We start from the raw sequence: 13347 nt of genomic DNA on the forward strand, positions 1-13347 counted from the left end.
TCTCAGCTCCCACTCTTTTTAAATCTCCACTATGACTCTCAGCTCACGCTCTATTTAAATCTACACTCAGACTCTCAGCTCCCACTCTATTTAAATCTCCGCTCTGACTCTCAGCTCCTGCTCTTTTTAAACCTCCACTCTGACTCTACGCTCACGCTCTGACTCTCAGCTCCCGCTCTTGTTAAATCTCTGCTCTCTCAGCTCCCGCTCTTTTTAAACGTCCGCTCTGACTCTCAGCTCACGCTCTTTTTAAATCTCCGCTCTGACTCTCTGCTCCTTTTAAATCTCCGCTCAGACTCCCTGCTCCTTTTAAATCTCCGCTCTGACTCTCAGCTCCCGCTCTTTTTAAATCTCCGCTCTGACTCTCTGCTCTTTTTAAATCTCCGCTCTGACTCTATGCTCCTCCTCATTTTAAACCTCCGCTCTGACTCTCTGCTGCTTTTAAATCTCCGCTCAGACTCTCTGCACCTTTTAAATCTCCGCTCTGACTCTCAGCCCCCGCTCTTTTTAAATCTCAGCTCTCCCAGCTCCCGCTCTTTTTAAATGTCCGCTCTGACTCTCAGCTCCCGCTTTTTTTAAATCTCCGCTCTGACTCTCTGCTCTTTTTAAATCTCCGCTCTGACTCTCTGCTCCTCCTCTTTTTCAGTTTCCGCTCTGACTCTCTGCTCCTTTTAAATCTCCGCTCAGACTCTCTGCTCCTTTTAAATCTCCGCTCTGACTGTCAACTCCCGCTCTATTTAAATCTCCGCTCTGACTCTCAGCTCCTGCTCTATTTAAATCTCCTCTCTGACTCTCAGCTCCCGCTCATTTTAAATCTCCGCTCTGACTCTCAGCTCCCACTCTTTTTAAATCTCCACTCTGACTCTCAGCTCCTGCTCTATTTAAATCTCCGCTCTGACTCTCAGCTCCCGCTTTTTTTAAATCTCCGCTCTGACTCTCTGCTCTTTTTAAATCTCCGCTCTGACTCTCTGCTCCTCCTCTTTTTCAGTTTCCGCTCTGACTCTCTGCTCCTTTTAAATCTCCGCTCAGACTCTCTGCTCCTTTTAAATCTCCGCTCTGACTGTCAACTCCCGCTCTATTTAAATCTCCGCTCTGACTCTCAGCTCCTGCTCTTTTTAAATCTCCGCTCTGACTCTCAGCTCCCGCTCTTTTTAAATCTCCGCTCTGACTCTCAGCTCCCACTCTTTTTAAATCTCCGCTCTGACTCTCAGCTTCTGCTCTTTGTAAATCTCCGCTATGACTCTCAGCTCCTTTTAAACCTCTGCTCTGACTCTCTGCTTCTTTTAATTCTCCGCTCTGACTCTCAGCTCCCCCTCTTTTTAAATCTCCACTCTGACTGTCAACTCCCGCTCTATTTAAATCTCCACTCTTACTCTCAGCTCCCGCTCTATTTAAATATACACTCTGACTCTCAGCTCCCGCTCTTTTTAAATCTCCACTCTGACTCTCAGCTCCTGCTCTATTTAAATCTCCGCTCTGACTCTCAGCTCCCGCTCATTTTAACTCTCCGCTCTGATTCTCAGCTCCCGCTCTTTTTAAATCTCCGCTCTGACTCTCAGCTCCCGCCCTTTTTAAATCTCTGCTCTGACTCTCAGCTTCCACTCTTTTTAAATCTCTGCTCTGACTCTCAGCTCCCGCTCGTTTTAAGTCTCCGCTCTGACTCCGAGCTCCCGCTCTTTTTAAATCTCCGCTCTGACACTCAGCTCCCGCTCTTTTTTAATCTCAGCTCTGACTCTCTGCTCCTTTTAAATCTCCGCTCTGACTCTCAGCTCCCGGACATTTTTAATCTCCGCTCTGACTCTCATCTCCTGCTCTTTTTAAATCTCCGCTCTGACTCTTAGCTCCTGCTCTTTCTAAATCTCCGCTCTGACACTCAGCTACCGCTCTTTTTTAATCTCATCTCTGACTCTCTGCTCCTTTTAAATCTCCACTCTGACTCTCAGCTCCCGCTCTATTTAAATCTCAGCACAGACCCTCAGCTCCCACTCTATTTAAATTTACACTCTGACTCTCAGCTCCCGCTCTATTTAAATCTCCGCTCTGACTCTCAGCTCCCGCTCATTTTAAATCTCTGCACTGTCTCTCAGCACCCGCTCTTTTTAAATTTCCGCTGCCTCTCTGTTCCTTTTAAATCTCCACTCTGACTCTCAGCTCCCACTCTTTTTAAATCTACACTCTGACACTCAGCTCCCGCTCTATTTAAATCTACACTCTGACTCTCAGCTCCCACTCTATTTAGATCTCCGCTCTGACTCTCAGCTCCTGCTCCTTTCAAATCTCTGTTCTGACTCTCAGCTCCCACTCTTTTTAAATCTACACTCTGACTCTCAGCTCCCGCTCTATTTAAATCTACACTCTGACTCTCAGCTCCCACTCTATTTAGATCTCCGCTCTGACTCTCAGCTCCTGCTCTTTTTAAACCTCCACTCTGACTCTACGCTCACGCTCTGACTCTCAGCTCACGCTCTTTTAAATCTCTGCTCTCTCAGCTCCAGCTCTTTTTAAGCATCCGCTCTGACTCTCAGCTCCCGCTCTTTTTAAATCTCCGCTCTGACTCTCTGCTACTCCTCTTTTTAAATCTCCGCTCTGACACTCTGCTCCTTTTAAATCTCCGCTCAGACTCTCTGCTCCTTTTAAATCTCCGCTCTGACTCTCAGCTCCCGCTCTTTTTAAATCTCCACTCTGACTCTCTTCTCTTTTTAAATCTCCGCTCTGACTCTCTGCTCCTCCTCTTTTTAAATCTCCGCTCTGACTCTCTGCTCCTTTTAAATCTCCGCTCAGACTCTCTGCTCCTTTTAAGTCTCCGCTCTGACTCTCAGTTCCCGCTCTTTTTAAATCTCTGCTCTCTCAGCTCCGCTCTTTTTAAATGTCCGCTCTGACTCTCAGCTCCCGCTATTTTTAAATCTCCGCTCTGACTCTCTGCTCTTTTTAAATCTCCGCTCTGACTCTCTGCTCCTCCTCTTTTTAAGTCTCCGCTCTGACTCTCTGCTCCTTTTAAATCTCCGCTCTGACTGTCAACTCCCGCTCTGTTTAAATCTCCACTCTGACTCTCAGCTCCCACTCATTTTAAATCTCCGCTCTGACTCTCAGCTCCCACTATTTTTAAATCTCCACTCTGACTCTCAGCTCCTGCTCTATTTAAATCTCCGCTCTGACTCTCAGCTCCGCTCATTTTAAATCTCCGCTCTGACTCTCAGCTCCCGCTCTTTCTAAATCTCCACTCTGACTCTCAGCTCCTGCTCTATTTAAATTTCTGCTCTGACTCTCAGCTCCCGCTCATTTTAAATCTCCGCTCTGACTCTCAGCTCCCACCCTTTTTAAATCTCAACACTGTCTCTCAGCTCCCGCTCTTTTGAAATCTCCGCTCTGACTCTCTGTTCCTTTTAAATCTGCACTCTGACTCTCAGCTCCCGCTCTATTTAAATCTTAGCACTGACCCTCCGCTCCCACTCTTTTTAAATCTACACTCTGACTCTCAGCTCCCGCTCTATTTAAATCTCCGCTCTGACTCTCAGCTCCCGCTCATTTTAAATCTCTGCACTGTCTCTCAGCTCCCGCTCTTTTTAAATGTCCGCTGCCTCTCTGTTCCTTTTAAATCTCTGCTCCGACTCTCAGCTCCCGCTCTTTTTAAATCTCCACTCTGACGCTCAGCTCCCACTCTTTTTAAATCTACACTCTGACTCTCTGCTCCTGCTCCTTTTAAATCTCCGTTATGACTCTCAGCTCCCACTCTTTTTAAATCTACACTCTGACTCTCAGCTCCCGCTCTATTTAAATCTACACTCTAACTCTCAGCTCCCACTCTTTTTAAATCTCCGCTCTGACTCTCAGCTCCTGCTCTTTTTATACCTCCACTCTGACTCTACGCTCACGCTCTGACTCTCAGCTCCCGCTCTTTTTAAATCTCTGCTCTCTCAGCTCCCGCTCTTTTTAAATGTCCGCTCTGACTCTCAGCTCCCGCTCTTTTTAAATCTCCGCTCTGACTCTCTGCTCTTTTTAAATCTCCGCTCTGACGCTCTGCTCCTCCTCTTTTTAAATCTCCGCTCTGACACTCTGCTCCTTTTAAATCTCCGCTCAGACTCTCTGCTCCTTTTAAATATCCGCTCTGACTCTCAGCTCCCACTGTTTTTAAATCTCCGCTCTGACTCTCAGCTCCCGCTCTTTTTAAATCTCAGCTCCGACTCTCAGCTCCCGCTCTTTTTAAATCTCCGCTCTGACTCTCAGCTTCCATTCTTTTTAAATCTCCACTCTGACTCTCAGCTCCCGGACATTTTTAATCTCCGCTCTGACTCTCATCTCCTGCTCTTTTTAAATCTCCGCTCTGACTCTTAGCTCCTGCTCTTTCTAAATCTCCGCTCTGACACTCAGCTACCGCTCTTTTTTAATCTCATCTCTGACTCTCTGCTCCTTTTAAATCTCCGCTCTGACTGTCAACTCCCGCTCTATTTAAATCTCCACTCTGACTCTCAGCTCCCGCTCATTTTAAATCTCCGCTCTGACTCTCAGCTCACACTATTTTTAAATCTCCACTCTGACTCTCAGCTCCTGCTCTATTTAAATCTCCGCTCTGTCTCTCAGCTCCGCTCATTTTAAATCTCCGCTCTGACTCTCAGCTCCGCTCATTTTAAATCTCCACTCTGACTCTCAGCTCTCGCTCTATTTAAATCTTAGCACTGACCCTCCGCTCCCACTCTTTTTAAATCTACACTCTGACTCTCAGCTCTTGCTCTATTTAAATCTCCGCTCTGACTCTCAGCTCCCGCTCATTTTAAATCTCTGCACTGTCTCTCAGCTCCCGCTCTTTTTAAGTGCCGGCTGCCTCTCTGTTCCTTTTAAATCTCTGCTCCGACTCTCAGCTCCCGCTCTTTTTAAATCTCCACTCTGACTCTCAGCTCCTGCTCCTTTTAAATCTCCGTTATGACTCTCAGCTCCCACTCTTTTTAAATCTACACTCTGACTCTCAGCTCCCGCTCTATTTAAATCTACACTCTGACTCTCAGCTCCCACTCTTTTTAAATCTCCGCTCTGACTCTCAGCTCCTGCTCTTTTTAAACCTCCACTCTGACTCTACGCTCACGCTCTGACTCTCAGCTCCCGCTCTTTTTAAATCTCTGCTCTCTCAGCTCTCGCTCTTTTTCAATGTCCGCTCTGACTCTCAGCTCCCGCTCTTTTTAAATCTCCGCTCTGACTCTCTGCTCTTTTTAAATCTCCGCTCTGACGCTCTGCTCCTCCTCTTTTTAAATCTCCGCTCTGACACTCTGCTCCTTTTAAATCTCCGCTCAGACTCTCTGCTCCTTTTAAATCTCCGCTCTGACTCTCAGCTCCCACTCTTTTTAAATCTCCGCTCTGACTCTCAGCTCCCGCTCTTTTTAAGTCTCCGCTCTGACTCTCAGCTCCCGCTCTTTTTAAATCTCAGCTCCGACTCTCAGCTCCCGCTCTTTTTAAATCTCCGCTCTGACTCTCAGCTTCCATTCTTTTTAAATCTCCACTCTGACTCTCAGCTCCCGCTCTATTTAAATCTCCGCTCTGACTCTCAGCTCCCGCTCATTTTAAATCTCTGCACTGTCTCTCAGCTCCCGCTCTTTTTAAATGCCGGCTGCCTCTCTGTTCCTTTTAAATCTCTGCTCCGACTCTCAGCTCCCGCTCTTTTTAAATCTCCACTCTGACGCTCAGCTCCCACTCTTTTTAAATCTACACTCTGACTCTCAGCTCCTGCTCCTTTTAAATCTCCGTTATGACTCTCAGCTCCCACTCTTTTTAAATCTACACTCTGACTCTCAGCTCCCGCTCTATTTAAATCTACACTCTGACTCTCAGCTCCCACTCTTTTTAAATCTCCGCTCTGACTCTCAGCTCCTGCTCTTTTTAAACCTCCACTCTGACTCTACGCTCACGCTCTGACTCTCAGCTCCCGCTCTTTTTAAATCTCTGCTCTCTCAGCTCTCGCTCTTTTTCAATGTCCGCTCTGACTCTCAGCTCCCGCTCTTTTTAAATCTCCGCTCTGACTCTCTGCTCTTTTTAAATCTCCGCTCTGACGCTCTGCTCCTCCTCTTTTTAAATCTCCGCTCTGAAACTCTGCTCCTTTTAAATCTCCGCTCAGACTCTCTGCTCCTTTTAAATCTCCGCTCTGACTCTCAGCTCCCACTCTTTTTAAATCTCCGCTCTGACTCTCAGCTCCCGCTCTTTTTAAGTCTCCGCTCTGACTCTCAGCTCCCGCTCTTTTTAAATCTCAGCTCCGACTCTCAGCTCCCGCTCTTTTTAAATCTCCGCTCTGACTCTCAGCTTCCATTCTTTTTAAATCTCCACTCTGACTCTCAGCTCCCGCTCGTTTTTAATCTCCGCTCTGACTCTCATCTCCTGCTCTTTTTAAATCTCCGCTCTGACTCTTAGCTCCTGCTCTTTTTAAATCTCCGCTCTGACACTCAGCTACCGCTCTTTTTTAATCTCATCTCTGACTCTCTGCTCCTTTTAAATCTCCGCTCTGACTCTCAGCTCCTGCTCTTTTTAAATCTCCGCTCTGACTCTCAGCTCCCGCTCTTTTTAAATCTCCGCTCTGACTCTCAGCTCCTGCTCTTTTTAAATCTCCGCTCTGACTCTTAGCTCCTGCTCTTTTTAAATCTCCGCTCTGACTCTCAGCTCCCACTCTTTTTAAATCTCCGCTCTGAATCTCTGGTCCTTTTAAATCTCCGCTCTGACTCTCTGCTCCTTTTAAACCTCCACTCTGACTCTCAGCTCCCCCTCTTTTTAAATCTCCACTCTGCATCTCAGCTCCCGCTCTATTTAACTCTCCGCACTGACTCTCAGCTCCCGCTCATTTTAAATGTCCGCTCTGACTATCAGCTCCCGCTCTATTTAAATCTCCGCCCTGACTCTCAGCCCCTGCTCTATTTAAATCTCCGCTCTGACTCTCAGCTCCCGCTTTTAATTCTGCGCTCTCAGCTCCCGCTCTGACTCTCAGCACCCGCTCTTTTTAAATGTCGTCTCTGACTCTAAGCTCCCACTCTTTTTAAATCTGCACTCAGATTCTCAGCTCCCGCTCTTTTTATATCTCCGCACTCTCAGCTCCCGCTCTTTTTGGGGTTTGGAAGGTGCTGTTGAAGGAGTCTTGGTGAGTTCCTGCGGTGCATCTTGTGGATGGTACACACTGATTGAGCAGGTTCGGCCTATACTCACTGGAGTTTATAGGAACGAGAGGAGATCTAATTGAGGTGTGTAAGGTATGAAAGGGGATGGACAGGGTAGAGGTAGTTGGACATTTAGAACGAGAGGCCATAGTTTTAGACTGAGGAGTGGCAGATTTAAAACCGGAATGAGGAGGAATTACTGCACTGAAAGGGTGGTCCATCTATGGAATTCTCTCCCACAGAATGTGATGGACAGCAGGACACTAAACAAATTTAATGAGACGATCAATAGATTTTTAATTAGTCGTGGGATGTGGTGTTATCGGGAGCGGGAAGGAAGGTGGGGGAGAGGCCATGATGAATTCAGCCATGATCATATTGACTGGCAGAGTAGGTTCGAGGGGCTGAATTGCAAAACCTGCTCCTAGTTCTTGTGTTCTTCACAGCTACAAGTTAATGCCCCCCTCCCACCTGTTGTTGAAAACTCACCACTATTCTTAGAATTCCCCCCACACCAAAAAGGGTCGATATTCTAAATGGTGAACAGGGATTCTCACTCCCTGACTCCGATGCAGGCTTCAGTGGGTGCTATTCAGGTCAAACTATCTTTTCAAGTTATCCCCCGGTATAACCCATACCTTCACCGAAGACATTTACCTACTTACCTCTTAGTAGCATTGATATCCTGGGCCCTGCGTTGCTAAGTAAGTAAAGTAGGCTAATAACCACTGTTTCAGGTTAAAACTTTTAAGTTATTTTATTATTTTATATATTTTTTCCTTTTAAAAGATGCAATCACTGTCTTTAAAGAAAAGTAAAAAGATCTTGCTTATGGATCCTTCTGGTTGGTTGAAGGGACCTTCAGGCCCAACTTGACAATCAATCTTCTTTTTAAAATCTGGTCTTTAGATGTATTCGCTGGTGAGCTCGGTTGCTATGTCCTATCTTTCCCATGTACCGAGCTGTGAGAGCCGGCTCTGCTGGCTGTCTCTGAGCTGACTCTGCCTCCTCTTTAAATTCTGGTCCTCATTAGATGTATTAGCTATTTTAGCTCTGCTGCTTTGCCCTGTCCCTTTCCCATGGCCGAGCTGACATTAAGCTGACTCTGCTTGCTTCTCTTGTTCCTTCTCTGTTTCTCTCTGAGTTCAGGCAGTTCCTGCTCTGGTCTCTGGGTTTATATTCTCTTTCTAACAGTTATTAAGTTTTTATGGCTTTATTGTAAAGTAACTTTTATTTCCCTTTGATTGTAAAACGTATCTTTGATCTAAACATTCTAATACAACTAAGTATTCATTTTGACATGACCTCATCTCTCAGGTCTCTGATTACATTGTTTCCTTTGTGATGTTCAAAGTTCCTTTGTGATATTCAAAAATGCTTTGGTTTCAATAGAGGTGTGAATTTTGGTTTGGTTCCTGTCATTTCTATAGTTTTGTGTGTCCCTGGCTCATAATTTTGACATTGATTTTGGCTTTAAATTATGTTTCTCGTAGTCTCCAATTTTCTTTAATTTAGCTGGTATTAGCAAAATTTCACACCTAGAATTGTCACCAAATTCAACTGAACCTCATTCTTTCCTTTCCAGCTGCTTCCTAAGATAGTTAATTTCAATGAAGGAGTGAATCATTGCTTTTAGCGTAATGCTAAAAATCCACTTGGTTATAACTTGAGGTATTGCCAGACTTCCATGTTTCGAATGACACATCTTTCCATATTTTCAATAACACACCCCACTCACCCTCTCTGCAGCCCCCCTCCCCCCTCACCCTGACTGTGGGGTTAATGCCGGGGGTGGAGTCAGCTGCCTACTTCAGTCCCTGTTGTGAACTGCCTCTCTCTCTCTCTTACAGGGTGAAAGCCTGAGTGCCTCAGAATTCATGGAGCTTTTCAACTCAGGTTTGTGAAGACTTACGAGATAGTGTGAGAGAGTGACCTTCCCTCAGGCCAATAGCGTGAGCGAGTGACCTTCCCTCAGCCCAATAGTGTGAGAGAGTGACCTTCCCTCAGGCCAATAGCGTGAGCGAGTGACCTTCCCTCAGGCCAATAGTGTGAGGGAATGACCTTCCCTCAGGCCAATAGTGTGAGGGAATGACCTTCCCTCAGGCCAATAGTGTCAGAGAGTGACCTTCCCTTGGGTCAATAGCATCAGAGAGTGACCTTCCCTCAGGCCAATAGGGTGAGAGAGTGACCTTCCCTCAGGCCAATAGTCTGAGAGTGACCTTCTCTCAGGCCAATAGCGTGAGAGTGACCTTCTCTCAGGCCAATAGCGTGAGAGAGTGACCTTCCCTCAGGCCAATAGTGTGAGCGAATGACCTTCCCTCAGGCCAATAGTGTGAGCGAGTGACCTTCCCTCAGGCCAATAGTGTGAGAGAGTGACCTTCCCTCAGGCCAATAGTGTGAGCGAGTGACCTTCCCTCAGGCCAATAGTGTGAGAGTGACCTTTCCTCGGGCCAATAGTGTGAGTTGAGTGACCTTCCCTCAGGCCAATAGCGTGAGAGAGTGACCTTCCCTCAGGCCAATAGTGTGAGCGAGTGACCTTCCCTCAGGCCAATAGTGTGAGAGTGACCTTCTCTCAGGCCAATAGCGTGAGAGAGTGACCTTCCCTCAGGCCAATAGTGTGAGCGAGTGACCTTCCCTCAGGCCAATAGTGTGAGGGAATGACCTTCCTTCAGGCCAGTAGTGTGAGAGAGTGACCCACCCTCTGGCCAATAGTGTCAGAGAGTGACCTTCCCTTGGTCCAATAGCGTCAGAGAGTGACCTTCCCTCAGGCCAATAATGTGAGAGAGTGACCCACCCTCTGGCCAATAGCTGAGATTGTGAACCGCTGGCCAATAGCAAGAGTGAGTGACCTGCCCTCTGGCCAATAGCAAGAGTGAGTGACGTGCCCTCTGGCCAATAGCAAGAGTGCATGACCCACCCTCTGGCCAATAGCACGAGTGAGTGATCTGCCCTCTGACCTATAGGGTGAGAGAGTGATCTGCCCTCTGCCCAATTGCACAAGTGAGTGACCCATCCTCTGGCCAATAGCACGAGTGAGTGACCCGTCCTCTGGGTCACTCTGACCAATAGGGTGAGTGAGTGACCCACCCTTTGGCCAATAGCACAAGTGCATGACCCACCCTCTGGCCAATAGCACGAGTGAGTGATCTGCCCTCTGACCAATAGGGTGAGTGAGTGACCTGCCCTCTACCCAATAGCAAGAGTGAGTGATCTGCCCTCCGCCCAATAGGGTGAGTGAGTGATCTGCCTTCTGACCAAGAGGGTGAGTGAGTGATCTGCCCTCCGCCCAATAGCAAGAGTGACCCATCCTCTGGCTAATAGCACGAGTGAGTGATCTGCCTTCTGACCAAGAGGGTGAGTGAGTGATCTGCCCTCCGCCCAATAGCAAGAGTGACCCAGCCTCTGGCTAATAGCACGAGTGAGTGATCTGCCCTCTGACCAAGAGGGTGAGTGAGTGAAGGGAGTTCCAAATTCTTGGTGTGATTGGCCGTTCCTAACGTTGCGTCTTACAGATTTGACTCTGACCTTTTTGATGGTCCCGGATTTCCCCAAACAACAGACACTTTCGATTTACCCAATCAGGTCACAATAGTGCAAGTGACTGAGTCATTTCCTGACCAATAACATCAGACAGTGACAGGTTGTATAGACAATGAAGCTTGTTTACTTGAGTCAGTTTGTGTGAGTGTGAGTGTGTGTGTGTCTGTGTGTGAATGTGTACATGTGTGAGTGTGAGTGTATGGGCGGGATTCTCCACTCCCGCGCCGAAGTGGCCGCGCCGTCGTGAACGCCGTCGAGGTTCACGACGGCGCGAAACGGCCCCGATCCCGACCGATTCAGGCTCTGATAATGGGCTAGGATCGGGGCCGCGTCATCTAAAAGCACCAGGCCTTGTCGCCCGCGTAAAGGCGGCGCCGTATAGGTGACGCGGCCGGCGCCGCATAACTGGCGTCATCCGCGCATGCGTGGTTTGGCCGGCGCCAACCCGCGCATGCGTGGTTGCTGTCTTCTCTAAGTCCGCCCCGCAAGAAGATGGCGGACGGATCTTGCGGGGCCGCGGAAGGAAGGAGGTCCTCCTTCAGAGAAGACAGCCCAACGATCGGTGGGCACCGATCGCGGGCCACCCCACATTTAAGGTACCCCCCGGGGCAGGATCCCCCCTCCCCCCCACCGCAGGCCGCCCCCCCCCGGCGTTCACGCACCGTTCACGACGGCAGCGACCAGGTGTGGACGGCGCCGGGGGGAACCCGCCGTTTTGGCCTGGCTGCTCGGCCCATCCGGGCCTGAGAATAGCGGGGGTGCCGGAGAATCGTCATTTTGGCTGTCTCCGGCGATTCTCCGGCCTGCGGAACTCGACCGGGCCGTTCCCGCCGCTTGGGAGAATCGCGGGAGAGCGTCGGACAGGCGTCCCGGGAAATTTTGGCGGCCCAGGCGATTTTCCCAACCGGCGCGGGAGTGGAGAATCTCGCCCTACATGTGTGAGAGTGTGTGGACCTCCGGTGATGGCGGGCGGGAGGCGGCCGCACAATGGAGAGCCCCCGCTCGGGAACGGCAATTTCGGGGCTTTAAGCCCGGTCCCAGGGTCCGCGGAGGCGGCAGAAGAAGGGAGAAGGCACGGAGGTGGCACTGAGAAGACACAGGAGGGAAAAAACCCCAAAGAAAAATGTCGAGGGTGAGCAAAGAAACGGCCAAAAAAAAACAGCTGGAGGTCCGTCGGGGAGTGGAAAGGTCACCGCGGGGTCACCAGGAAAAATGGAGGCTGGAGCACCAGGGAAGGCCGCACTGCTTACGGCTGAAGAAATAACCAAGGTGATGGCTGCGGAATTTGAAAAGCAGTTGGCGCAGATTGCGAAATGCATGGAGATGGTGAGGAAGGAGATGAGGGCGGTCTTGAGTGTGCTGGTGGAGGAGGCGGTTTCCCGGTGAGGACGGAGGTGGTGAGCGCAGTGGCGGAGGTGCGAGAGCAAGGGGAGGCGCTGAAGGAAGTGAAGGAGACGTTATTGCAGCACGGTGATCAACTTGCCTCGATGGGGAAAGAGATGCGGAAGGTGATGGATACTAACAAGGATCTGCGAGGAAAAATGGAAGATCTGGAAAATAGATCCAGGCGACAGAACTTGAGGATTGTGGGGCTGCCCGAAGGAGTTGAAGGACCAAAGCCGACTGAGTATTTTGTCGCGATGCTGGCAAAACTACTGGGGGAGGGGGAGGACCCCTCCCGATATGAACTGGATCGGGCTCATCGATCGTGGAGGCCTATACCAAAGGCGAGTGAGCCGCCAAGGGCAGTGACTCTGTGCTTCCGTAGGTACAGGGTGAAGGAGAAGGCTCTGAGCTGGGCCAAGCAGAAGCGGGTGGTGCAGTGGGCTGGAGCTCGTATATGTGTATACCAGGACTTTACGGTGGAGCTGGCGAGGAGGCGGGCTGCCTTCAACCGGGTGAAGAGGGCACTGTACATTATCAAGGTGCGGTGCGGCATTGTATATCCAGCGAAGCTGAGGGTGACTTACAAGCTCAGGGACTTTTATTTTGGAACGGCGGAAGCAGCGGAGGAGTTTGCGAAAGCAGAAGGACTGTGGCAGAACTGAGAAATTGAGGAATGGCCATGTGCCGATGTAACCTCATGACTGTATTTGCTTCTTTTTTCTATCCCTGTGTAGAGATTAAAGGAGCCAAGGTGGTATATATTTGGACAAGGGAAGGGATGGGACTTTCACTCATAATGAGAGTTCTTTGGGGTGTAGGTGGATAGGCGGGGTTTGTGTGCTAAAAGGGGATCTTTGGGCTTTCCTGGGGCCGGGCAAGTGGGAAAGGAACCCGGGCGGGGGCCTTCACGCTGGCCGGTGTGTGCCGGCCAGTGAACGGGAGTGAGGTGGGGGGAGGGGCTGCGGCCATCGGAGCTTGGCAGAACAGGGTCCGAGTGGTCTAGCCGGGGTGGAAAGTTGGGGGGGAAGGAACCGAGGGTAGGGGAAGGAGTTTTACAAGAGGCAGTGGACGGGAGGAGCTGGAGGCCTGGGGTGGGGGGTGGGGGGGTGGGAGCTGTGTAAGATTAAGGGTGACTACGGGTAATCCCTGATTTATTTTTGTCATTTGTTTATGTAAACATGCGGGTTGAGGTTTGGGGGTTGGTGGGGAGATGGGATCGTTGTTGTTATTATGGGGACTGACATATCTTGCTGATTATTGTTTATTGTTGATGGATGTAAATGTGGGAGAAAATGTG

General features: G+C 49.3%; 1 protein-coding gene across 1 annotated transcript in view; it reads left to right on the plus strand.

Moving 5' to 3' along the window:
• The window catches only part of LOC140402428 (calpain-2 catalytic subunit-like), a 282202-nt gene that overhangs the window by 176288 nt on the left and 92567 nt on the right, over positions 1 to 13347 (plus strand). Inside the window, exon 15 of the mRNA XM_072490199.1 lies at positions 8975 to 9020. Within this exon, the coding sequence (XP_072346300.1) occupies positions 8975 to 9020 (46 nt within the window). The remainder of the gene's footprint in view (positions 1 to 8974; positions 9021 to 13347) is intronic.

This window comes from Scyliorhinus torazame, chromosome 25 (genome assembly GCF_047496885.1).
Source record: "Scyliorhinus torazame isolate Kashiwa2021f chromosome 25, sScyTor2.1, whole genome shotgun sequence".
Lineage (NCBI taxonomy): Eukaryota > Metazoa > Chordata > Chondrichthyes > Carcharhiniformes > Scyliorhinidae > Scyliorhinus > Scyliorhinus torazame.